Source organism: Pithys albifrons, chromosome 6 (assembly GCF_047495875.1).
Source record: "Pithys albifrons albifrons isolate INPA30051 chromosome 6, PitAlb_v1, whole genome shotgun sequence".
In the NCBI taxonomy this organism is placed as follows: Eukaryota; Metazoa; Chordata; class Aves; order Passeriformes; family Thamnophilidae; genus Pithys; species Pithys albifrons.
In genome coordinates this window covers 35,276,134-35,302,543 of record NC_092463.1, presented here as the reverse complement: position 1 = coordinate 35,302,543, position 26,410 = coordinate 35,276,134, and the positions used below count along the sequence as shown (strand labels likewise).

The 26,410-nt window shown below is 45.7% G+C and overlaps 1 protein-coding gene across 1 annotated transcript in view; it reads right to left on the bottom strand.

Annotated features, from left to right (window-relative positions):
- GALNT16 (polypeptide N-acetylgalactosaminyltransferase 16) overlaps positions 1 to 25,914 on the bottom strand; it is a 73,638-nt gene extending 47,724 nt beyond the window's left edge. Inside the window, exon 1 of the mRNA XM_071558177.1 lies at positions 25,618 to 25,914. Coding sequence (XP_071414278.1) covers positions 25,618 to 25,821 — 204 coding nt within the window. The 5' untranslated portion in view covers positions 25,822 to 25,914. The remainder of the gene's footprint in view (positions 1 to 25,617) is intronic.
- Between the last annotated feature and the right edge of the window lie 496 nt (positions 25,915 to 26,410).

Here is a 26,410-nt window from a genome sequence, read left to right as displayed (position 1 = left end):
AATTTTTCAGTCACTGCATTGCTCCAATTCCAGGACTCAGCAATCAATTTGAACTGACAAAACCCTCACAGCCATGCTCTGCTCTGCTCCTGCTTGGGTCTCTATTTGCAAAGGCATTAAATTCACCTCTCTCCAATAGCAAATTTAATCAAGGATGCATACCAACGAAGAATCATGCAATGGGCTCATACATGCCTGTCAAATATGAAAAACACCTGTGTTATGCTGTGCAGGGCTTTATCATTCTAGACTTCAATCATACTATTAATAGAGGCCTCCTCAACAATCTCTCAACTCCACCATTTAATCACTGTCAACCCAGAAAAGAGCTGGCCATATAAGGAAGAGCAGAACCACTGGAGCAGGCATCACAAAAACACACTAGGACAGGTATGGCCACAAACACTGCCCATGAAAACAAGTTCTCCCCATGTACAAAGTGCCACAGTCCCTCACACAGCCACTTGTCTCATTCTGCAGGTGCAGACTGCAGCAAAACAAAGTCAACGATAGTGAGGATCTTTAAAATCCATTACTTGATCAATTCCTGTCCAGTACAAAGGGCAGCCAGGATCTGACTCCGCACACAAGTGCTCACAGGTCTGTACTGTAAGATCGTCTTGTAAAGATGCAGCTCCTGGGTTATGCTGTTAGGAGAACTCACAATTTTTCTATTGATAGGATAACTTTTTGCATTCATAGTTGCACAGGAGAAAAAGGTGGATACCTAAAAATTCAAAACCCTGGAAGTAAAGATTAAGGACACGGAACCTGATTTTCAGATAAGTAATGTTTGTGGTCAGCAACGACACCACTACAGAAACATCAGGCTACAGCTGTTTCCTTGACCTGCCTTAACTATAAATCTGACCAGGCAGATTTTATAAGCTGCTGGGTTTGAGTCCATTTTTGAAAAGATGTCTCAGACATTTTTCTCTGCATATTCAACTAGTGAGATTTTGCCCAAATTTCATTTTCAGAAAGCTCCCAGAGTACTGCAACCTGGTCCCACTTTCCTCTCATCAAACAAAAACTGCACTCCTGACATAACCCCCCTCATCTTCCTCCCACTTGGCAGGCACACATACCCAGTCACCAGCTCAGCAGTTTCCACTTTGTGAACAAGTCTTCACTTTTCAAAGTTCATGTATGGGTCATAGCAAAATCGTGGGTGTCAGTTTCTGACAGCTGCGGCTGCCATAGGAGTGTTTTGTGACTATAACCAACACTGTCAAGAAGACAGTTTTGCCTTCTCAAGATCCATGGGACAACTTGTTTTTTAAAATTGTCCTATCTATGATGGTTGAGTATAACCAATAGGAGTGAGTGACCTCCATTTACATCTTGGAGCAACGTAACAGCCTCGCTACCTCCCATGGTTGAAGAAGCATCACACAGATCTATTTCACCAAAGAGAGGACACGGCCTCAAAAAGCCACCAGTGCTGTGATGGTCAAAGAATCTTTGTCAGGCCTTCAGCATCCTTCCTAAATATAAATGAAAAATAAACCTAGGCATGTGCAATCCTGTCACTGTTGCCTGAAACTCACAGGGTTGCTAATGAGGATGAGCTCTGCTAAGTGAGTTCTGCTCGGCTAGGTGAGTTCTGAGTTCTTCTCAGCACAGACCTGCATGAAGCACATAGGCTTTGTGTTCAGAACACAATGTAGAAGTCTCAGTGCCTGTAAATCACTACTCAAATTCAGTGGCAAAACTTCCAGTGATATCAGCAGGACAGGATTTCCACCACAACAAAAATATAAACAATGAGAAATAAATGCGCGCACAGTACTCATCTGGCACACAGTTTTCTACTACCTTTCAGTCCTTTGGAAAAATCAAACTGCTTAACACAACGAAATTCCATTTCTTACAACTCCATAGTTGCCCCGGAAAATGGCTTGTGTTTAGAAACCATTTTAACTAATGCGTTGCAAATGGCCCTCATTACACAGAAGACAAAATTTCTACCTGGAGGTTGTGGTGGTGAGGTAAAGGTTAAAAGCAATACAGCTCACTGGAGACATGGAGTCTACAACACAACTGATTTTCTCCCAAACAGGGAAAGATGTTAAGACATTCTTCACATTTCTGGCTTGCTCTTGTTAGGTTTCAGCATTTCTGACTCCTCAAGGGAACGTGGAGATGAACAAATATGAACAAAGGAAATGTGCTGACAAGTTTGTTCAAAGTAGATTAAAAAAATCATAAAATTAAAATCAGAAGTGGGGTTGCAAGTATGAGGACAGAGCACCAAAGATATCACAAAATAAACTTTAAAAAAACCCCAAAGTCAGAAAACCAACAGCACAAAAACTTAAAAGAACAGGCAACAAGATGTGGGAGGCCTTTCCTTAGATTATAAAAGGTGAATAAGAAAGAGAAATTAGCTTGTAATTCTGCATTACACAGTCTGGAATAAGCATTTCTTACTGTAGCTGGTTAGATGTCTAAGGTATTCTGTATGATGAGTCTAAACATGGCAGGACTATGGACCAACAGCACCCACGCAGTGCATTCACTGGCATGCCCTATTCCAGGCAGCCTGTCCCTGCCAATGGTAAAGTTGGTCAGACCAGCAACACACCCAATGTCTATGAAGAACAACATTCTTTAGCAGAACACCTTCTAATGAATCTTATTTTTTATTATCACAAAGGCAGCTGCTGGTAAAGTCTCTGCAGCTACAGGGTGCAAGCCAGAGTGTGCATGGCAGCTCTCATGCCCTGAGTAACACTCACCGCTCAAGATCCAGCCAACCGCCAGGACAGCATTTTTCCATCTTCTTCCTAATTAACAGATGTTTAAGCAATATGTGCTGATGAAGGGCTATTCACAATCCATAAATATATACAGCTCTTTATATGGTTCTCTCTCTTGCCCCTTCTTCCCCAAACCAATATTAAAAGGCATATTTAAGGTTATAGAGTTAGGCACTCAGCAAAAAGGGCAATCCTGAATTACAAGTGTCAAGCAAAGCTACTTCTACCATACATGTCCACTACAAGCACTAATTGGCATAACTGCACATAATTACATGCCAACATGTGTCCAGATGCAGGAGATTATGCTCCCTGGAGTTCTTCCTCTGCTTCCCTGCAATTGCATGCAAAGGCGAACAGAAACAAGTGGCATGCTAAAAGTGTTCAGATCAAGTCCCTAGTGATATCTCACACTCACTAACTTCAAAAAATGTGAAGCTTGAAATGGTATTCAGGCCTGCGACTTGATCCCAATGGGAGCCAGGGGAGCAGTAAGCCAGAGAAGTCCTTGTATTCCAAGAGGCAGCTTCCTTGACACATGCCAGGACCTTTTCAGGATCATCCTGAGGGAGGGCTGCAGGAAAACTAGATCTTTTTAAGGAGGCGGCATTTTCACAGAATGACAGACTGGGTAAGGTTGGAAGGCACCACAGTGGGTCATCCTAGAGCACATTGCACAGGACTGTATCCAGATGGTTCTCAAGTATCTCCAGTGAGAGAGACTCCACAACCTCGCCAGGCAATCCACTCCAGTGCACAGTCGTCTGCACAGTAAAGAAGTTTTTCCTCATATTCAGGTGGAACCTCCTGTGCATCATTTTCTGCCCATTGCCTCTTGTCCTATTGCTTGGCACCACTGAGAAGAGCCTAGATGTATCCCCTTGTCACCCTTCCTTCAGATACTTACAGACATTGATGAAGTCCCCTCTCAGTTGTCTTTTCTCATGGCTGAACAGTCCCAGCTCCCTCAGCATTTCCTCATAAGACAGGTGCTCTGGTCCCCTCATCATCTTTGTAATTTTGAGGTCTTTTGTCCTCTTCAAACCCAGGCCTGCGCAGGTCTTTTCCTCTTCTAACGTCAGCCTCCACGATTATAGTAGGGTCCCTTACAACTCTGTAATTGCCCTGGTGGAAGCTCCTTCCCTTTTTCTCCTTACCTATTGCCCAGTCCTGCCATGTTTTTCAGAAGATGCTGGTGAAGAAAAAGATGGCTATCTGGGCTACCAACACACTGTAGCTGTAGGGGTGCTATGGAAGAACTTGCTTCATCTCTGCTAGAAAGAAAATGAGCTCTGCTGCTGGCAACTTTCCTCTAGTGGGGTTTAACACTGCCCAAAACATTGCAGAAATGGAAAACAAGAATGAAAACAAAGCAAAACCCAGAACCACTGCACAGACAACTAAGCACCATACCAGGAAAGAAGCTGAGCTCCTTTTGCCTTCTCCCAGGGTTGCTCTTCAATGTGCTGCTGGAAGCTACAAATGATATCTGTTTTCTCCGACTAGTTTAAGCCCTTCAAAAGCCTGATAAAAGGTCAAGGTATTTTTAAACTCAAATTGCAGGATATTCCAATCCTATAATCAGCCATTTTTGCTCAGTCATAACAGTGCTGCAAAAGTCCATTTGGCCTCTCATCTCTCACTGCCTGGGTGGGCAGCGGACAGGCAATGACACACACACACCAACAGCCCGCAACTGCTCCTACCCTGTCTCATGCAGAGGGAGCAGCAGGTCTCATATTTGAAAAGATCCCAAGGTATCATAAACTTGCTGCTGTTTCCCATTACAGCAACATTTCTGTCTCCGATTGCACATGCAACAACCAGGGCACAGGCTATAAAGCCCAAGCCTGCAGTTAATACAGAGATCTGTCTGAATTTCTAGATGTTTGTTACCATAGCAATATCACAGTACATTTTAGCTTGTGTTGTTGCTTTTGGTTGTTTTTTTTAAAGCTAGGTTCTTACCCAGTGCAAACAGAGACAGTTCCCAGTTACGTGAGAAGGACATGTCTCAGTGTGCTGTCAGTGTGGCAGGGCCTCCTGCCTGGGAGCAGGGTGCTGAGAGGAGATGCTCAGCTCCTGCCTCAGTCCCACTGTGATTGCAGGGCTCTGCCACTTCGTTCACCAAAGCCGCTTCTGACGCCCGCACCCAGCATGGTGTTGCTTCCTACCCACGCTGATGAGCACCACACAATTGCACCTCTTACCTCCTGGGGAGATCTTGTGACTAACTTTTCTCAGAACACCCAGCAGATTATTATGAAGATCCACTTTCAGCTTCTCCCCTAAACAGCTCAGCCAAAAGCAGCTTACAAGACCAGCACAAATAACGTAGCAAACTTTTCCTTCAGTGCTGGAGTCTACTCCAGGATCTGGTAATGATCTATAGAAGCCTTAGAACAATTATCATAAGAGTGTGTTCAGATCTGCCATACATTGGTCAACAGCTTGGTTTTCACCATGTCATTCATGGGCTACTCTACTGAAGGTGAAAAAGATGAAAAAAGTTGATTGCCAGACATTTACTCCTCAAATAAAACTAAGGGTTGTCCTGTTCAGAGTCAAGGATATCCAAAGGAGAACCTTTCCAGAAGCAGAAAGGAAGGTACTTTTTGCAAGATTTCCCTTATCTTTTTTTAAGAGCAAACAGTACATTTAGGCAACTTTGGAAAGCTGACCTTTTTGAAACCAATGCCTCAACTAGGTAGAGCAGAGGAGCTTCACAGCACTCTTCATCAGAAAACAGTTAAGTTAAACAACAGAAAAATGTCTCGTCTTCAAATCTTTGTAAGGTACATCCACCATAAAATGGAGCAATTTTTGCACACCTGTCTTGCTGATGCACTACAACTGCACAGTACCCATTTCTGTGTGCCAGTTCAGAGGATAACTGCCTGGTACTGTTTCTGGGGATGAATAATCAGTCCCTAAATGTAGGCAGCAGAGGTTTGTGCTGCAACACTAACAGTCTGGAGTTGATATGTATCTGTCAGTCATGAAAAACAAGAGAATGAAAAATTTTGTCAGAGGAAAGTGAGAGGTATTTTTTCAGAAGTCCACTGACCTTTAATCATAAGATTAGGGAAGAAATTATTTTTCTCATGATAGAAAAGCGATTTTCCTCATGGAAAGTGAAATTGTAGCATACAAAGGACTGCTTAAAAAATGGCTGCCTTTGAGAGAGACAATGACACAGACCACACACCACAGTGAATGCAATGCAACAGAAATTGTATCTCTGCATTAAGCAGTGTCAACAGTTCAAATCCCGCTGTGCCAGTCTAAGACACGATGATAGGTGTCAATAGAAAAAGAGATACCTATCTCAAGGTGGCTTATTAACTTGGGAACACTAAAATATCTAATGAAATCTCATGGGCTGAAGTACTATAACTTTGCATGGCCATCACAAGCAAATGCTCATTTATTGTGGCTTTAATCAGTGGATTTGAACGTGCTTTGCTAGTTTTTGCTGATGGAGCCTCTATTGCAAGGCTCAGAGATCATCTTCAGCTAAAGAGATCTCCTGCTGCAAGTCCCTGCTGCCCTGGTAACTTCATCAAAGAATGTACACGAGGGATCCTGTCCCCTGAGCAAGCCCACCCTCACAGAGGAGGGTAACCTGGCTTGTCCCCAGCTCTTGGATGCCCCAAGTCCTCTTGAGGGATCCCCCAAATAAGAGAAGCTTGAGAGGAAGGAAATCAGCTGGGTCGCAGAGTACCCTGCTCCACCATCTGTTTCTGCAGGATGGCTCTGGGGTTTTTAAACTAAGTGTTCAAGATGAACCTCTGTTTGGTGGGGACAGAAGTGCATCAGACAAATTGATTAGCTTTGTTCTCATATTAGGTAAGTGTGTCAATTCCATTGGCAAATACAGGGAAGTGTTCTGACATCCAGTGCTTTTCCTCAGGTGTCCTAATGGCTTGTCACTATTTCCTTTGTACCACTCAGGGCCATAGAAGAAACACTGGATAAGAATTACTACTTTAAACAAACCAGGAAAATAAATACAAAGATAATGAAAATCCTCTGTACTGAAAAAAGTCTCTGCAGAACCTCAAGGCTGTTGAGGTTCACACTCACACAAATAACACATACATATCTCCCAGACAGCTCAATTCAGAAACTGTGCATGTAGTCACACCTCAGGTTTCCTAAAAAATATTGCCCCTTTTTTCCCTCATCTGAAAGTGAGGAATATCTACAGGGATGTTTAAATAACCACTGTTCTCTGCAGCCTAGAGCCAAGGTAAAAAGCGCATGGAAACAAAGTTTGTCCTACCTTCTTACAGTGCAATATACATCCCCGCCAAATTAGCTGTCTTTATCCATCCTGTCAGGCCCCCTACAAGCTCTCCCTATTCCATGCCACTTAGATACACTGAGTCAGAGGCTTCATCAAACACCTTCTTCCAGACCTACCCAAGTCCTACTCCCAAAAGACCTTGCAAATCTAAAATCCACAGTGTTTATTTAATTAACTGCTTCCAGCAGTGCACAGCACTCTTAAGACAGCAGGTCTTCATTAAACACATGGACAGGTACTCATCTCCTCTCCAGTAATACCACTGATCACCTAGCTTTTGTGCTTAAAGGACAGAAGCAGCTGAAAACTTCAACTTCTGCATACTATGAGAGCCAGAGTGGGATGTGGCCCAGTACAGTAAAGCATGTCCAGCTGCTACAATGCTGGTCTCCTCAAAACACACTTAGTTCGTCCTTCCTGTAAGGCCTGTCTGCCTCTGCCAACCACACTGGCATTGTTCCTCAGACCTCCAGGGTTGAGAGCAAAGTTTTGCCAAGTTAAAAGAGGGCTCAAAACTCATCTCTGAGACAGCTTCCATACATTCACTTCCTTTTTAGTCAGGGAAGGAAACATTTCTCCCGAGCAATCTGTTTATACCATGATATCCATCTGGAAAGGAAGAAAGGAGACAAACCAATTGAGAGAACGTTTCCCTCAGGAGATAGATGGGAATTATTGGCTAAAAAACTACCAAAATCAACTCTTCAGTAGTCCAATAGTTCCTGCTAGCTTAAGAGGAGGGCCCTGCTGCACCCCCCTGGCAAGCATTTCATATAATGCTTACAAGCTTTACAGCCAGCAAGATGTTCTTGCTTTATTCTCTGCAAAAGACACAGACCCTTCAAAACTTGAAGGTAAACTATTAGTCCTTGGCACTGGAAGGCAAGCTTCATGTAGAAGAACCCAATAAGCAATTTTTAATCTCAAATTCTTGAGCTTTGCAGACAATGGACTGTCTCTTTTTCCAATCTTTTCAAAATGTCATCCCTTAGTCATCTGAGGAAGAGCAGAGAGGGGAGACAGCAGGGTGCCCCAAACCAAGCTGCTTATTTTCAGATTATCATAGTAAATTATTTCTTTGCACTCTATCCCTTTCTTTGCTAGTGGCAGCATGAAAGAAAACAGGAGAGGGCTGCTATTTTAGGAGTGCGCTCTTGTTAAAAACTTAAAATTGCCATGATTTTCCCCCTTTATCCCTGCATATCTAGATATTTTTGAATATTCAAGTTTAAGCATCTCCTGATCAACAGATAACAAGCCTTGTGGAGCTACCTCAACTCTGAAGTTCATTAACTAATTAAAAGCATAATAGTGGCAGCAAAACAGTATCATATTGTCCTGGGTTGAGCTGGCAAAATGCCAACTGTCCAGGACAGAGTGAAAAGGGTTCCTCCTCCCCCCAACCAGCTAAGGGGAAAAGGAGAGGGAGAGAGGAAAAAAAAACTTCCAAAGCCAGGTCTATGCTGAAACTAACTACATGTATTTATACAGAAAAGAGAAAATTAAGAGGAAACTACAATGTAACACACACTTACACAAGTCATGTATAACAAGAAATAACTTCCCACTTCCCAGTAAACACAAATTCTACCATTTTAACTACAAATCATTCTAGAGAAGTTGATACTTCAGAGACAGACTTAAGCAGAGAGAAAAGCTAGGAACAAATATTTTACTTCCCTCAGATAACATGATGTTAAGCCGGTGCTCTGGGCTTGGGCCTCCCCATCCCTCCTGGGACAGCAGAGTGTCTTGCTGGCACCACAGCTGTGAAGCAACTGAACAAGCCACACCCACACACCAGCTCTTACCCCTTTTGAGATGATGCAATATGGTATGGAATACAATATTATTGGCTAGAAGAAGTCAGCTGTTAGCTAGCTCAGCCCAGCTCAAGTCAGCTGACAATTCCCAGGCCTAGCTGAACTTTAAAACCTAAATTTAGGCCCACCTGGCTAAACCCATAACACATATGGAACCTCATCTCTTTCTGCAGACATAAAGGATTGCCACATTCATATAGTAAACAACATCAGGCATGTTTCTGTTGATGTAATTAATCTTTTTCACCAGCCATAATAACGAGAAAGATACCTATGTTTTGCTGAATTCTAATTAAGAACCCTGTGCAAATGGCATGTGTTTCACGTGAGGGCTTTTCTCTAAACCAGGAACTCACTTCAAGGATAAAATTCAGCTGCATAGCTAGGTAAGCACAAATCACAGCAACACTTTTCCTTCTGCCAGGCAGGAGCCAATGAACCATTCCTGCACAACTTGTTATTGTCTGCTTCATTTGAGCCACTCATTACAAGGGCCTTCACCTTGCAGCACTGCAAGGTGTCCCACTTGCAAACAGAAACCTGAGCACTCTCAATGCTGCATCCCAAAGACACTGCAAGAGGACAGGTGCTATCCTTTGAGGGCAAAACATGCTGACTCTGTGCATCAGAGGGGGATATTCACTTCAATTTTCCTTATTACCCCTGCTTTCTTTGCAAAAGAGCCATGACTATTTAAACATGCACTGGAGCTCTAAGGAAGGTGATGTCAGTTAAATGCCCGGTGGGAAAGACAGTCAAAGGCAAAGTCAATGAAGCCTGAGCAATCAGTGTAAATCAAGACTTTAACCTTTCTGAGCCTCCCTCAGACTCTTGATCTGTAAAAGAAGATGCTTAAGCACTTCCCACATTTCTGAAGAGTCAAGTGCACATGACCTGTCAACGCGAAAAATATTTTATTACCAAAAGTACCAACTGTAGTATTTCAGTCTCATTGTCTGTGGATTGCTTTTCTGTAAAAACTATTTGATGCTGCTACAAATCTGTTTAACATAGATACAGAGATTCATTTTCAACATGTACGTTTCTTTCCAGTAGATATATCCTTCGCTTGGTGCAATATCCAAGTCCTAACTAATCTGACACTAGTAATTAAGTCATAACTATGGCAACCAGTACCCCAGTTTCTGGTGCATGAAACAGCAGTTTCTGTTTATTGACCAGCAGAGAGAAATCTGGCTGCCTAGCAGCTGAATCAGATGGGAGCAGTCTCTTTCCAAAGCAGCAAGGAAAATCATCCTCTATCCGCTGCTCTCTGGGATAACACAATTAAGCCATGACATACAGCTAAGTCACTTAATACAATATGAAAAAATCCATTGACAGAATTTCCCTTGCTTGAATGGAAGGTAGGATATTAAATTAGCTCTGAAGGAGCAGACAGGCCTCTCCAACAGCAGTCTTCTCCTTCCAAATCACACATCTTTAAAAAACGTACAGCAAGGAGCAGTCAGCTCCAGCCCAGTCACACTTAATCCTACTCTGTAGTCCCAGCAGTCTTAAAACAATCTTTCCTTCTCGTTTCAGATACTAGGCATTCAAACTGTCTCAATATAGACTAAAACCACAGTGTTGTGCATTCTGCATATTGTATTATCAACCTATTTAATGGGAGAGAGGGAAGGAAGAGCTATCAGATAGTTTCTGTGTCTCCTGAAACAAGCCAGAAGCTCCAAGAATTTCTTCATGGGCCATTTCTTCAGGAGGCAGTCAGCATCTGCAGGGAGGCTGCAGTTATTTTAACATTCTGTGACCAATGCAAACACCAAAATACATGTAAAGAGGAAATAAATTAAAAAAAAAAAAAACAAAAAAACAAAACCTTCTTCTTTTCTAATAAACTCAAACACCTCAAGTAACCAGGTAAGAAAGGTAATGTTAAGAGTTTACACTTCAGCAAACATTCAAATGTTTTAAATATATATTTTAGTACTTCCACACCCCCTCGATATTAGGAGAACATATTAACGACAGAAGTTATTGCACCCCATGTTGTCATTCCAAAGAAGCATCAAGGAAGCTCCTCCAATTCAGATAAGCTAGTCCAGCAGACCAAGAAGAATATTGCTGATTACCATTACACTCTCAGAAATGTAACAAATCAATTTAATTAAAGCTAAGAGAGGTTTTTTTAAACAGATTTTTTAGAAATGTGCAATGACAAGTTCTTTTAGGTCAACATTTACTTAAAGCACAGTATAAATACCTTGTTACTTGTCCAACAATGTCTGTCCTGGGGACACATAGCTGAGCTGCCCTCTAACGTCAAAGACATTCCTGTACAATTGCTTTTCTCGAGCACTTTGGTAGCGCTGGAGGTCCTGAACTGGCCCAAGAATTGCACGACCTTCTGGAACCAACAGCCACACGGAGCCTGAACCGCCCTACCAAACAGGTGGGGATTTTTCACTCACCCTTCTCAGGAGCAAAGGCGTTTCCTTTAGATCATCAGAGATTTTCGTCTATTTTGGCCATTTTCCCCCCTGAAGTAAGTCCAAAAAGCCCATATCTGCTTACAGTGCGGAGCCATTCTGCAGAACCAATTCTGCAGAACCAATACTGTCCCACACCCAGTACCCCAATAGAACTATTGTAGAGATATTCAAGACGCAGTAGCAAGTCTGTGTCAAACAGGACAGACTTACCTAAGGACTTCGAGTTACTCGCAGCTGTTAGGAGCTTTCTTGAGGTGGCGTATTGCTGCTGACTTAGAAACATTACTCCTCACCTCTCTGATCAGGAGAGATGCTTTCCAGCATGCCTCACAGAGCAGGTTATCCAGCCCCAGGTACATGCTGTACCCCACGAGTCCCATTCCTAGACTGTGAGTTTCCCTTACTGCATTACAGAATTACTGGCAACAAATGTTACCCAATACCACTTGCCAAACCAATGGGAGTAACTGCCTGGTCATCCATTTGTAACTTCTTGTCATCTAGCTGATGTTGTCCAGACTGCTAGAGTCTGAACTTGTTAAGTACCACTTCTCAGCACAAAGTTGGGTGTGCAGTAGCAGCAATGGATGCCCCACATTCAGACTCCTATTTGAGGGGAAATGAGTACAACCAGCTGAATTCAGCAGCTTGTAAAATTCTGCTCCTAAAAAAGTAGATGCTGTTGTTTGTGCTTGCATTTGACTATTAATAACCTGTGGGGAAAAGGACATATGCCCAGTCAGATGGCATATGACAACTTGTGCTACATGCCACCAGCCAGGCATATAAGCATTTCAGCATCCAGGCACTTATGTTGTTATCTATCTGCATAAAGAACTTAGTAGCAAGACAAAGAACAAGAACCTGCTACAAATGCCACAAACATATTCCCAGATGAAAAGTTTTTTCTGCAGAACGAATGATTAAAAGTCCTACAGTGTATTTTCCAGCCACAAGTGCAAGTTACACAAGATACTTGTTTAAGCACAGAACTAGAAGCTAGACAATGGTGATGGCTGTTATTTGGCATTGAAAACAATACGTGGGGAACCTCACTCTACCCTGATTAAATTGAGAATTCCATTCTCCAAAAGCAGAATTGAGACTGAAGAAGCAGCATCAGCCCCAAGGACTCCCACTGGTTGCAACCCCAGCCTGCTAAGGAGTGTTTCAACACCGTTCAGAATTAGGACTGAAGTGGGAAAAGCTGAAGTCCTGAAGTCCAGCTTCCAGAGGTCAGCAAACAACTCTGACATTTATTCCTGTCCAGCCTGGAGAGGCAGCTTATCACGATGAGAAATCATGTTGCTACATGGTAGCAGGTTTAATAATTAACATTTGCACATACAGAAATCCTTTAGAAGCTTCTTCTAACTTGTCTCCTCACTTCCCCTCCCAGCAAATTATCCCCAAATGCTGACTCTTCCCCCAAAATGAACATGCAGAAAGAAATGCACACCAAGACCTGAGCTGGAATTTGGGGTAACTGAGGTAAGCAGGGGCAGGGGATTCCCCAACAACCCCCTCCAGCCACAAGCCAAATTTGTTTCCCTCAAGCTGTCCTAGCCCCCTCACGTTACACACAAAGTGCCCAAGTAGTTTTAGGTGGCCAACACATCACTGACCAGAGAAATTACAAGGGGTGGGGAGGTGGTCAAAATATATTACCAAGACAAAACGTAGGAGGTATAGCCAGGTACAATAGCAGCTACCAGAGGGGAAACTGAGTTTTAATTGTCTCTTAGTAGTAGCTAGAATCCAACAGAAAGTTGAGTAAGTGTTGGTACACACTTAGTATCCAAGCTGTCTTGCCTTCACTGGTATTTTCATCAGTTAATAACCAGAGGTTAGCAGATCTGAATAATACCTTTGCATTCTTTCAGCAGAGATAGAGGCTTAATCTCAGCTCTGCAACAGGAAGTGGGGTAAAGAATGCTTTCTATCCCGAACTCTCTCTTACTCATCTGCAGAGGCTATAAATTGCAGGACAGAAGCTGTCTTTTCTGTTCACATTTCATCCTGCGCAGAAGAGCCTCCAGTCTGGATACCCAAGAGATCTGTAGATAATCAGGAAGCATCCAGCAGCACAGGCCTTGTGTGAGATCTTGGATAGGAAAAACAAAATAGGACATCCCAGACAACTCTGATGTGCAAATTGCTTGGAAAAGGGTGGCGAGATGACTGGTAACTCCAGGCAGGCCTGTGGCAGGCCCTAACAGTTCATTATTCAAATAGTCTCCCTGCCTCACTTTCCCATCCCCGAAGAACCCCAAAACAAGTCCCTCACATACAGAAAGAGCCTGTGACAGAGACACACATCCAGCTGTGAGCTAGGCTGTGCACTCACTGGTACACAGAGTTACAGCCAGGGCAGGGGAAAAGCTGGCAACTGTGTGAGTAGACAGTTTTCACAGAGAACAGCTTTCCTCCATGTCTCTCCTTTTGCACCTGAATCCTGAGCACACTGGCAACCCTCACCCAACTCTTGCCAAGCAGACCCAGGTAATGGCTGGAGTCACCCCCATGGTGAGCCAGTGCAGGTCTACCTGTGCATTGCAGGGCTGCTGAGCCCACTCCAGGCTAAAGCAGCATTTGACTTGCAAAGGGCTCCCAACTGATAGGCAGTGACCAAAATGCATCTCAATTTACTCTGATCAGATATGAGACAATGATATGGGAATTCACTTGGGGAAAAAAATACTGAACAGAAAACTTAAAGCAAATTCTGGGATCAGTAGAAATATTTTTCATTCAAATCCAATTCACCTACTCAAGACCATAAAGACATGAATTGCCTTTAGGGATTCAAAATAACCATCTGGCAACATGCTTCATGGTTATCCTTGCCCCAGAGAATAGCAAAGACCACCATCAAAGCTTCACACAGCTAAATACTGCAGTGGGAGGTGTATTTCTAGTGGAATTATAAAAGGAGTAATAGAAAACTGAACAAGAAAACTGATGATGTATTGTGGATACTTGAAATTTACTTACTCTTAATTCATTAAGTTTAGCAACTTCCTGGATATTTAATAAATACCATGTATAGCGTTATTTCCTGATTTCTCAGATTCACTGCTATATCAACTAGAGGAGTTCAAATGGTCACTCTGCATTTCTGCTTCCTAACACTTCTATGTATTCTTTCATAGTGAACAGCACCACCCACCTACACCTCTCCCCTGGCCCTCCAAAAAGTCAAGTTTAGATCAAAGTTTAGATTTTGGATTCTGCTGAAGCTGAGCTGAAGGCACTATGTGCAGCTGAGTACTGGGGTTTCTGAACATGCAGCCCACTGGCAGCAGCAAGTTCCTTTTATGCATTCGTCAGCTGGGGAACTACAGAATGTCTTACAAGGCTCATATGGTGCAGGAGATATAGAAAAATAAGAAAGGGATCCCTTCATGCACCCAGTTCCATCAGAACTCTCTCCCCCTGCAGCTGCTGGTCCTGCCCAACTGACTGCCAGGAGCCCCTGCTCCTCCTTACCAGGCAATCTGTGGACACAGACTAATGCCAGTGTGTTGGACAGCTGCCACAGCTCAGGAGGTCATAGAGCATCCTGTGCAGACTCTAAAATAATACAGGCACAATAGGGTAGGGAGAGTTTTCTTACCCCTTCTTCAGCACTTGCAGTGGTGCTAATACCTATTTATCCATTCCTGTCCATTCTTTATGATGTCTCTTAGGACATATTGGGCAAAAGCAGAATTAAAATACAGAGCATTCCAATCCCCTTTAAGCTCAATGCAACAATTATAATCCTCTAACTAAAGGGAAAGAGAGAGAAAAATGAGATGGACTGTGACAGGTCGAGAGGACTAAATCCCTGTTAACTAGGGTACCAAGATTTAAAGGGCTCAGCTTTGCAGACATCAAGTGTCTCTGAAAAGGTCCACACAGTACACTGTCTGAAAGAATTCCTCAGTGTAAGTGAGCATTGGTGAGACCCACTGCCCTGTGGACGCTGGCAGTGGGCGAGAGGACTCAAGTGCCATGGCACTGCCATGCCATGACTAATGCATCCAAAATCATAGGAGTGGCAGAAGCTCTCAGGTAGCCCTTTCGATTCCCACAAAATCAGAGTGGTGCCAACCACACAGGGCAGTGCTTTATAATTAATAGCTGAACAGCAGCAGAAGAAAGAATGTAGCAATAACCTATATTTCACATTAGCCCTGCCTCACACAATCATTGGTATCACCCTATCATGTTTACTTCACGTCTTGGTTTGAGGAGGAAAAAACCCAAAATGTTTACCCACAAGCGGGGGAGGGGGCCTTCTCCACAATAATCACGCCACTCTTTATCAAATTTAAGAAAAAAGGAATTTTAATAGAAGAAAGATAACTGTTCTTAACTGCTATATATAAACAGACTAGTGCAAACCGCTTCCCCAACACCACAAGAGAAAGAAAAAAAAACCAAAAACAAAACCCAGCAGGTTTTCCTCCAGGAGGAAAAGTTATACTTAAGCAGTGTCAGTGTCACAGTCCGGCTGGCTGCGGAGTGAGTTCCCAGTAGCTCCCAGTCCCTCTCCAGCGAGACAGAGGAGTGGTGGCTCTCAGATGAACTCTGTGTCTCTTGTCCCAGATGAAGGAAAAAGAAAGCTGAAAGTGGGGAACCACCACGTGTCCTGCAAAAGCAGCTGCAAACCTCTCTCTCTCCTGGGTCACTGCCCCAGCCGGGGCGGGCAGGCTGTGACGGTGCAGGCGGTGGTCAGTGCGGGCGGTGGTCAGACTGCAACAGAGGCGGGGATCCCAGATGCAGGAACCGGGAGAAACAGCCACGGCGAGGAGAAAAAAGCAGCAGCTCAGCCAGAATCCCCAGCAGTGCCAGCAGAGCCACTTCTCTCCTCGGCAGCCACCGCTCCTGCCTTCCACTGAGCTAAGAAAAAGAGATGTCCCCAAAAAACAAAAGAGACAAACCTGCCCCCATCCAAGTGATCAGTAGTTAACTGCTTCTTTTGTTAACTGCTGGCATGGGCAGTTAGTGGCAGGGGAGAGAATTTACATAATAATCCCAAACTACAACACTTCAACTCCAGCATCTTTCCTGAGGGTGACACTTTGGATCCAAGAAAATTAATGAGAAAATAATTTACAATTCATAATTTTTAATAGTTCTGTAAGGACAGTGATGCAAGCAGGTCAGCAGATTTTTCCTATTACCCAATGTGACTCAGTTTGTATCCTGTGCTGTAAAGATAGTGTTTACTTTCACTGTAAACCACCTCCTTGTGGCTTGCCTAACATGTAGCATGAGATTTCTGTCTGTTCAGGGATTTGACCTGAGCCAGCAGTCCAACTGCTGATTTAAAACCCTTTCACTCTCAGGCAGAGGCAGCTTTTGACAGGTGCTTGGGCTACCTTTCTGAGGCCAGACCTCACTTGACCACATCTTATCATCGCCTCAACTGATAGCTAGTCCTGAACGAACACTGATTTCACAGCCCTTCCCAAAATCTCTTTGGGACTGTCCAGCCAATGTGGTCCAGTCTTCTCAGCACAGATTGCAAATGCCTGGAAATGCCCAACAGGGTCACTCAGCTAGCAGGCATGGCACAGCAATCTAGCATTTCAAGGCACAGCACAACCAGACTTAGATTATCCAAATGCAAAAAGGATGCAAATAGACACCAAGTTCACTCAGATTTGCTCCAACAGATTTTCTGAAAGGGTTACCTCATTGCAGAGCATCCATCCTCTGCTGCCAACCCCAGCTCAGTATAAATACCACATTGCTCTCCATCAATGAGAGGAACATGGCTGTGCTCGCTCCAGCCTGCAGCTGGTACTGCCAGGGAAGCCAGCTCTGCAAGTGTAGCACCAGCAGGGAAGTGGCAACTCAGCATCGCTATGCCAGGGACAGGGTTACACCCTACCCATTTGCCAGTGCTCCTATCAACCCACTCTAAGATCATCGTGACAGACAGTGCCCTATCTTTAAGAATAAAGCATTTTGTTCAGATTGACGTATTTCAGAAGACTGGGAGACACATACAGCCTACTTCATCAGCAGCCTGGTGGCTGATAATTCCTACTACTATTTGAAAAATCTCCCAGAAAGGAGTAAAACAGAAAAACAAACCACCAAAAATCACATGCATATTATAGCACCTGGGAAACACAGCATTATCACATGCACCAGGATTTTTTGAGAATCTCCAAAGACACCTTCATTGGTTAGAAGTGCTTTTCCAGCCAAGCCCAAAGTGTTTCGGGGCTGTTATCCAAAACAAAAGGCAAGAAAAATATTCCTTTTTTTTTTCCTCATAGGCCCATAAAATGGCTGATGCAGGTTTCAGCACAGGTGCTTTCTCTCTCTGCAACTGTAGAACAAAATCTCCTCAAAGGCATCATATGTCAGCTCGCAAGACGGAAAGTTTGGAAAGTGGGAGAATAAAAACAAGAGGTTAAAGCAGATAATTTTCTGCAGCTTTAGCCAAATCTCACCAGTGACTATGCTGTAACAGAGTCAGAAGTTAGAGCACTACTCCAGACTGACCATGGCAGCCTTGAAGCCTGAACTGCAAAGTCAACCCTACAGCTCCATCATGGCAGGACAACCAACCAAGCATCATCTGACCAGCCAAAACAGCTTCCCTGCCCAGGGGCAGCCTTACATGTGACAGCTTCATTCACATCCTAGGGACATACAGGGCTTAGACACCAACAGTGCTACGAGACCTGCATTGGCACTGCAGAGGGAGCTCAGGCAGGTCTCTGCAGAGATGATGCCCCCTGAAGCAGCTGAAACAAAGCAGCTCCCAAGGGAGTGTACAGCTGTCTACCAAAACCCCAGCCTCTACCAACACCGAGAAATTACCCATATGCTCAACGCACATCACAACATCGGTAATTTCTCTGCAAAGATGGGCCCCAAGAGATCACTACTTTTTTTTACTTTGTTTTTGATTTTGTTTCAAATGGACTCCTACATATCTCACTGTCTCCACATCCACCAGCACAACTGGGACCTGGAAATCTGAAGTGGACAGTCCACCTCCAATCCTTTATCACTTTTATAAACTGCAAGAATATATGCTTATAAAAACATAGCAGAAAACAGCAGCAGGTAAGACAGACTTTCCTAATAAATCCTGTTGTTCACTGCCCATGTTGTACCTTTAACACCTGTCTCTTGCAGTCGATTGGCCCTGACCTGTTGCATTTCTGCTAATCCTGTTCCTGCTTCAAAAGTATACAAAGGGAGAACTCAACCAAATATTTTGCTAAGGTTATCTCTCTCATCTCCAGCCCTTTATAAAACTTGCAAGCTAAGCCTCCCAAAAACTGCGAAACAGAGAAGAGTCTACAGCCCTACTGCAGGAGCTGGCAGGCAGGGCTAGAGGAGCACAAGGGAGCGGCATACATGGCCAAAACAGGAAAGAGAGTGAAGTCACTGAGGTGACATGGAATAGGAACAACCAGCTGGCATCCTAGGAGGAACCAGAAAGGGCAAGAAATCCCACCTTGTTAGGCCCTGCCCTTGGGTTTCCCCTGCAGAAGGGAGACAATGCACAGCACAGGTGAGCCAGGATCCTCCACCAACCCATCTCCTGCACACATGGCACGTTCACCTCTGTTTGTTTCATTGCCTATATGCTACTCTGCATGTTTTTTTAACAGGCATAACTGTCATTTTCAGAGCTTCAAAAAGGGCAGTCCCAGCTCAGTGCCAGTGAAACAAAATCACATTTTCTCCCCTTGACTTTCAAGAGACTCTCAACCTGCTTGCCTCAGGATGAAGTGTCTGGACCAAGTTTCACCACATCAAAGAGCAACCTGAGATGTCTCTCAAAGCCTTCCATTTCTAGCAACACTGCTAAATATTTAGCCTTTAAATCTTAAGGCAGTTTTGTACATGCAAAGATAAATCTAACTGCATACTAAAGAATGTTTCCACTCATTAAAACTTGTAAATGCTTCACCCACTGATTTGATGGAAAGTGTATAGTAAAATAAATCATCTTCAGGAGCACTGCACTTGCACTCCCCTCATATCTACACACTGTTCCAGGCTGCCCAGACCACCACAATCCCCAGGCCCCAGCTACCTCGCTGCAGCTGCAGCATCACTTTGATTAACAATTAAGGCCAGTGCTACCAACTGGATTTTATTAATATTACCATTGTGAACCACTTCCTTTATTTTTTAATGCACTACATGGACCACTGGGACAAATTAAATATAAAATAATTTTCTGCCATTTAGGCATACAGCAGTCATTCCCCCATTTTTAAAACATAAACATTGTAAATAAGATATTAAACAGTGAACCTGTCATTGAATCTTCCTCCTGCAGTAATACCCTTGGAGAAACACTTACCAAGTCATCCTTTTCCAGGGAACTGGCACAGGCCTCTCACATGCCATAAGAGAGATCCCACAGAAATCCAAAAAAATCAGTGTTGCAGGGGTCTGGCCAGAGCAGGAATGGCTGCCACAAACCCCCAAGTATTAAGGGCCATGTCCCCCACTCTAATACAAACTGGAAAGAGCAGAGATCATATAGTTGCAGTGAAGGGCCAGGCAGGTGCTGGATTTTGGCAGGGGAAGAGGTCAAGCTGAACAGCACAGACAAACCCAGCAACTGGCAGGTGCACCTTGACCTGCAGAAGCATTGGCACAGCAACCTGTAGCTTCTTTCCCATCTCTTTTCCAACACTCCTGATATTTGCAGAGCCACAGGGAGCAAAACTGTTTTGCATGCTGGTAGGATGGAGAGTTCAAATCTCCTTCACTTTACCTTGAAAGCAAGAAGATGTTTTAAGAAAACAAGAGCACTTCATGAGCTGTTGAACATGGTGACTTGACTGGCTTGTTCAGCCTACCTTGCTGGCCTCAAGTTCCTGCTGCTGCAGCTGAGGTGGTCTGGCTTACAGGTACCATCACAGCCTCGGAGAGACTGTACAGCCTCCTGTGTTCTGTTCATGTGTGTGCAAACTGACATGCAGTTACCCAGTGTAAGAGCAGAAAGAAACCTATATAGCCACATTCCTGATCTTGGCCCCAAAAGGCAGGAGAGTCAAGAGGGAGCAACCCGGTATGAGTAAAATGGTAAGGTGGCTGCTAAAAATGAACTGCAGCATCTCAATAAATATTAGGCCTGCTCTCTCCACAGAACAGCAGGACATGAAATCAAACCTGACAATATGCCAATGCTCTTCCCTGTCTTGGTGGGTTTGTCAGTATTTTTTTATTTATGTAGGATCTATCTCACTTCCCAGGGTTACATGCCCAAGGCTACAAGACCTGCCTCCAGGGAGGCACACATCCAGGAGCCTCATGGGATACAAGTCCCTGAAAATGGTATCACTTAGCAAATCATGGAAGTTGCAGCTTATCCCAGTTGTGAGGAAAACGGCATCCTCTGAAAGCTGCACACAGAGGAAACATGATGAAGGGATGAGAATAAAATCATTCATGAACACACGGTGCATCAGCCAGCACCTGCTCCATAGGATTCAGATACCCACAGCCAAAGGCAACACAAAACAAATGCAGCAGAGCACACTGTTTGGCCAAGTTAGTTAGGTGTCCCAGGGTCTGAAGAGCATACATCAAGGTGCACTTACATGGTGGCAAATACAAGTGTGCTTAAATGTGCCAGTTCAACAACTCAGAGAAGGAGGTAGACTCCAGCCACTGCTGATTTTCTGGCTAAACAAGGTGGGGGATTCAAACAAATGACATCTTTCTTTGCCAACTTGTTTAATGCCTACTGACACATCCCGTTCTCAGCAAAGCATCCCAGAGGAGTCTCCTGCTTGCTGCCTTACCACAGGCAGGCAACGCTCAGTTGAGTGCTGAGCATTTTAGAAAGCCTTTGCTACAAGGAAATAGGATGCCTTGATCTCATCTCCCCAGTGCTCATTTTACATGGCTGAGCACTGAGGCAGGGAACAGCCAAGGGGGTTGAGCCCAGGCAACCTGAGCTAGCAATACAATACAGGGTCTCTCCAATGCCAAACAGGCTCTAGTGTGGTCACAGAGGAAATACACAGGTCACAAAAGCTGGCAGGACAAAGACAAAAGACAACACACCTGCTCCAAAGAGCAACCGGGCACCATTCTAACACAATTCAGAAAATTAAAATAACAATACTCTTCTGTTTTCATCTTCCAGGTGTGTTGGTGCTTTCATGCCATCCCAGAAAAGTCAGCAAGCTGGAGAAACCCATGGGCAGCGTCACATACAGCTTTTGACCAGGAAATGGGAGCAAATACTCCCACCCTCAGCTCAGTCAGGCAACAGAAAAATTCCTCTTTCAAAGCTATTACCAGCCACCCCTCTCACTAACAAGCTTTGCCCACATAGCAGCAATGGCCTTGCTCTCTTCAGTGGGACGCAAGTACACTGGGCGAGCTTCCCATGCTGCAGTATTTAGAGGTGGAAGAACAGAGTCCTGGGCTCCACCCATCAGTGCCATACTAAAGCAGACTAGCAGTATATGGTGAACAATTAACCACCTGGACATAGTGCGGAAATAATGCCAAAGCCCTTCCAAAGACACATTGCACACCTTGTGGCCCTTGGCAATTTCCTGAAGGTAAGAGACAACCTTTTGCAAAGGAAGGACAAAAAAGAGCTCAGGGAAGAAGTCCATCCTCCAGAAACACCAAACACACAAACCAGCTGCCAGAAGTCTCAGGGCTCCTTCTAATTGATAGGAAACCATGCTGTGCTCCAAAATAAAAATGCATTCCTGGGACTGTGGTACTCACTTGTGTTTCCACCCTCTGTGGCAATGGAAGCAGAAACATGCAGGGGTTCAGTGTGTCACCAAGCCAGTCCTGACATTTACATATTTCTAAATTTTTATTTCAAGCATCTGTAGAACCTGTTTGTGACAAGGCTATTGCAGAGAGACCACAGGTCAAGACTTCTACCTATAAAGCAGAGATCTGTAGGATCACTTTTAATGATGCATGAGCTGCTTCTGAGACACTGATCTCTGACAGCCCCATGCCCCAATGTAAATATTCAGAGATTTTCCGTGTTGACTCTGGGAATCAGATATCCAGATTTTAAGTTTAAAGTTGTGCTAATGAACATAAGGTCAACTAAAAGATCAGTTGTGATCTGAGACTTGCAATCAACTACAGTGTTTACCTGAGGAGATTTTTATTCTTCGCACTGAGAGAATAAAGAAAACTACCAGGGCCTGAAAGCACTTCAGTTTTTAAGCCCATGCAATATACTTTCATTTGCCAAGAATTTGAAATGTCATAGCATAGATACAAGAGCAGAACTCTTGGACACACTTATCCAAAAGAAAAAAAAATCTTTCCCATACAAAAGAGCAGCCAGTTTTAGAAAACTGAAAAAAATGTTTTCCAGAGACCCGTAAGTCACGAGTCATGCTTATTTGCAGATGAACCCAAACCCGAATTCCAAAACCATCACTCACGAGGAGCAGAACAAACCAAAAGCTGGATCAAAACACACAGCTTGTCTCAGTGGCTCTCCAGAAGGCCAAGGGACACAAGAAGCAGGCAGGGCACAGGCACACCTCCCCTTACACAAAAGTGCCATTACACATTAACTCAAGTAACCTAACTTCAAGGGGAATAAACTCAGGGTTGAGGGCTTTACATGGCCAAACGACGGTTGCTTCTCTAGATTCATTATTTCTCCAGCAGAGCAACTGAAATGGCACATTTTCCATGTTGGCTGGGACAGAGTGGTGGGCCGTGCCACAGTCCACATGCCGTGCAGTCAGATGAAGCTCGGCCATGCTGAGGACCACCTGCACAGGTACAGTCCTGGCATCACCAAACCCCCAGGCTCACACCACTAACTCAGCCCACAAGGTCAACTGCTCAGACCCAGCCAGATGACACTCACTGCAGGGGAGTGCTGTCCCCAGATCCACACCAATCTTCCTGCCCCATGTTCACCCACAGTCACTTCCTTGATTATGAGCCCAGCAGCACAGGCAGATGCCATGGCCTAGTCAGCTGGTTACATACATTGCAGTAAAACTCTCTATAGCCATGGCACTGCATAGTTACAGGAGCACACACATTGCATTTTACCAGATTGCCTCTCACAGTAATCCACCAACCCCTTGGTAAACCACTCTGCATGCACGAGGAGAAGCTCAAACACCACAAACCCCTCCCGTTTCCCTTGTCCATGTCATGGCAGGTCAGGATGTCATATTTCTACCATGCCCCACTGTCAGGTGTACCAGGAGAGGGTCCTCCTTAATCTCAGCTGCTGCCTGCCAGGGGAATCAGGGCTTACTGGAGGGGATTGGCACATCCTGGGATTCCAGTTACAGAGGGACAGAAGAGGGAAAGGACGAATATTTTTCCTTGCTAAGGGTTCTCAGGCATGGAGCAGAGCTGGGATGCTTTACATCCTTTTTGAGAGCAGGAGCAGACTTGAAGTGGCAGTTGCGTGGTGCTACATCTTGTACAGAGAGGCTTTGTGGTTAGCCATGAGCACATACTGCCTCCCTCCAAACAGCAGCAATATAACAACATGCAGCACTGCCACAGCATCCTCCTCCCAAGGATTTTAAGGTACTTGGCAGATGATACGGATTCAGGCAACCTCACAAGCCTCCTGAGAGGGAATAAAGTAAACGCTATAAAAACCCAGAAGGGGTAAGTGGTGGAATGGAGAAATAAAACTGCCAGAGCAACATGTTCAAGCACACACAAGAAATCACAGGCTTCGGAGCAGCTTCCACTGCCACTAAGGTGGAAATAAAAGGAAGGAGTGCTCTAAATCCTTCATTTGTTGAATTTAGCCCTAGCCAGCCTGAGAGCATTTTCCAGTGTGCCCAAAGGGTTACAACAATAACAGCACTTACACAGAACTCTTTGCCTCACCATAGTAATTTCCACAGTCCTGCTCCATAGAGGAGAATGCACAGAGATCCACAGAGATGCACAGCAGAGCAGACTGAACTGCTGGAACCCCGGCCCTAGCGAGCAGAATCCTTGCTCTGCCCATGAGCTTTGAGTTTTGACTTTTGAGTTTCGGCAGCTGCAAGCAATGTCCAAGAGTCTCAGCTGAAGGGTTTCCACCTTGCTGCCTAAGGACTCTGACAGCATTTTCCAAACATTCATAAGGTTTCCCAAACATTCATACACACTCCTGCTTTACAGCTAGAGAAAAGACAGATATGGGCCAAAATCCCCAGTGCCAGTCAAGGGGGAAGTGGCGAGCCCTGGCACCCGGTCTCTGCCCCAGTTCTGACCAGGCTGCTGCTTTTGTTCACTTCCATGTGCACATAACCGGCTGACAAAAGGATTTGCAGCCAAAGAGTGACACACAGCGCAGTTCCCGAACTGCTTCAGCTGGATCACTCCTGGGAATGCTATTGCTAGGTCACTTTTTGCTCCAGGGGATGTTTTATTTTTTATTAAGCTATTGCCTAGAAGTGGGAGAGCTTTATTCATGCTATGATACAGGCTGAAGGGAGGAAAAATCATCTCCATGGAAAGGTTCTCATCATCCTTAAGTCAGGAACTCGATTTTATCACCCTACTGAGCTCACAGATATCCAGGGAAGGAAGAGTGTGGGGCTCCCAACAAAACTGAAGTAGCACGTCAGGACACTGCTACCACCCCTATGGGTAGGAAGGAGCCTGGAGGGCTCCCGCCTCAAACCCTGCCCAAACGCTAGCGTGAGCCCGACTCACAGGCTGCTCTCTCTGGCTTAAAAGAGACAGAACTCCTGAGTGGTGCCCAGGTCCTCCAACCGGAGAGAGCCGAGGCAGAGGCTGGTACCAGTTGCACAAGCCCCCACTGCAATGCCGCTCGCATCCCCCGGCCCGACGCTCAGAGCCCGGCTGGCTGGAGGATGGGCTTGTGAGAGGTCATGGCTGTCTGCTGGTCCTGACGGGAAAGCAGTGTGACCACATTCATGCTTGTGTGTATACACATGTGTATGTATGCGCCTTCTGAACGCGAACCAAAAACCTTTCAGCTGTTTCACCTGCCCTTTTCCTCGGCCAAGGGCAGCCGCTCTCACCTGGAGCAGCAGAGCCCGGGCTGAGTGAGAGCGGCGGAGACAACTCGGACTTTACCCACAGCATTACTCTATTCCCCCGAGCGTGCTCACCCTGCTCCCCGATTGTAGCGGCTGCCATGGTGACAAGCATGAATGCTAAAATAAACAGAAAACAACCCAAAGGCAAAGCGCAGCCCTCCGCCAGCTCATCCCGCGCCCGCCGCGGCGACTCCCTCCCCGAGCATCCTTCCCCGCCGCGGCAGGACGGGATGCTGGTGGCCGCCGCTCACTCACGATGAGGGGGATGGTCCTCTCCTCCCGGCGGAGCTCCAGTCTGCCGGCCCCCCTCTGCCCGCTCCGGGCGCCCCCGCTACCGCCGCCGGCGGACCTGCCGGCGGCCGCCGAGCGCGGCTTGTTGTCCTGCCATAAGTAGTAGAAAGTGCCCAGGATCCAAGCGACGGTCAGGATGGCGATGGCATTGGCCCTGATCCTCCTCATGCCGAGCGCCCCGTGGGGGAGCCTGGGAGCGCTGCCTCGACGGGCAGGGGCGGCTGCGGGAGGAAGGAGAGGAGGAGGCGGCGGCGTGGCTCCCCCCGCCCCGCACCGCTCCGGCCCCGGCCCCGCACCGCCCAGCCGCCGCCGCCGGGTCCTAACGCCTCACCCGCTCCGCCGCAGGGGGCGGAGGGCTCCGCGCCTCCTCCTGCTCCTCCTCCTCCCTGCCTGGCCGGCACGGGGAGCTGGGGCCGGGGCGCTGGGGCCGGGGCCGGGGCCGGCTGCGACGGAGGTGCGGCTGAGGGAGCGCCCGGCGCTGCAGATGGAGCGGGGAGCAGGATCCCCATGGCGGGCGTGGGTGCCACGGGATCAGCCCCAGCGCACAGCTGTGGGACGCGGGTAGCACAGCAGTCTGCCCTCCTGCACCGCCAGCCCGGGGCCGTGCCCTTGCTGACCCCAGCGCCACACGGTACTCGTGTCCTAAGGCAGGTGGTTAGCGAATACACCACGGCACCCCATGTCACACGGGATCTGGGTACCCACTCCATGGATATGAGCACATCTTGCACTGAAGGAGCAAGGCTCTCGGGCTGAG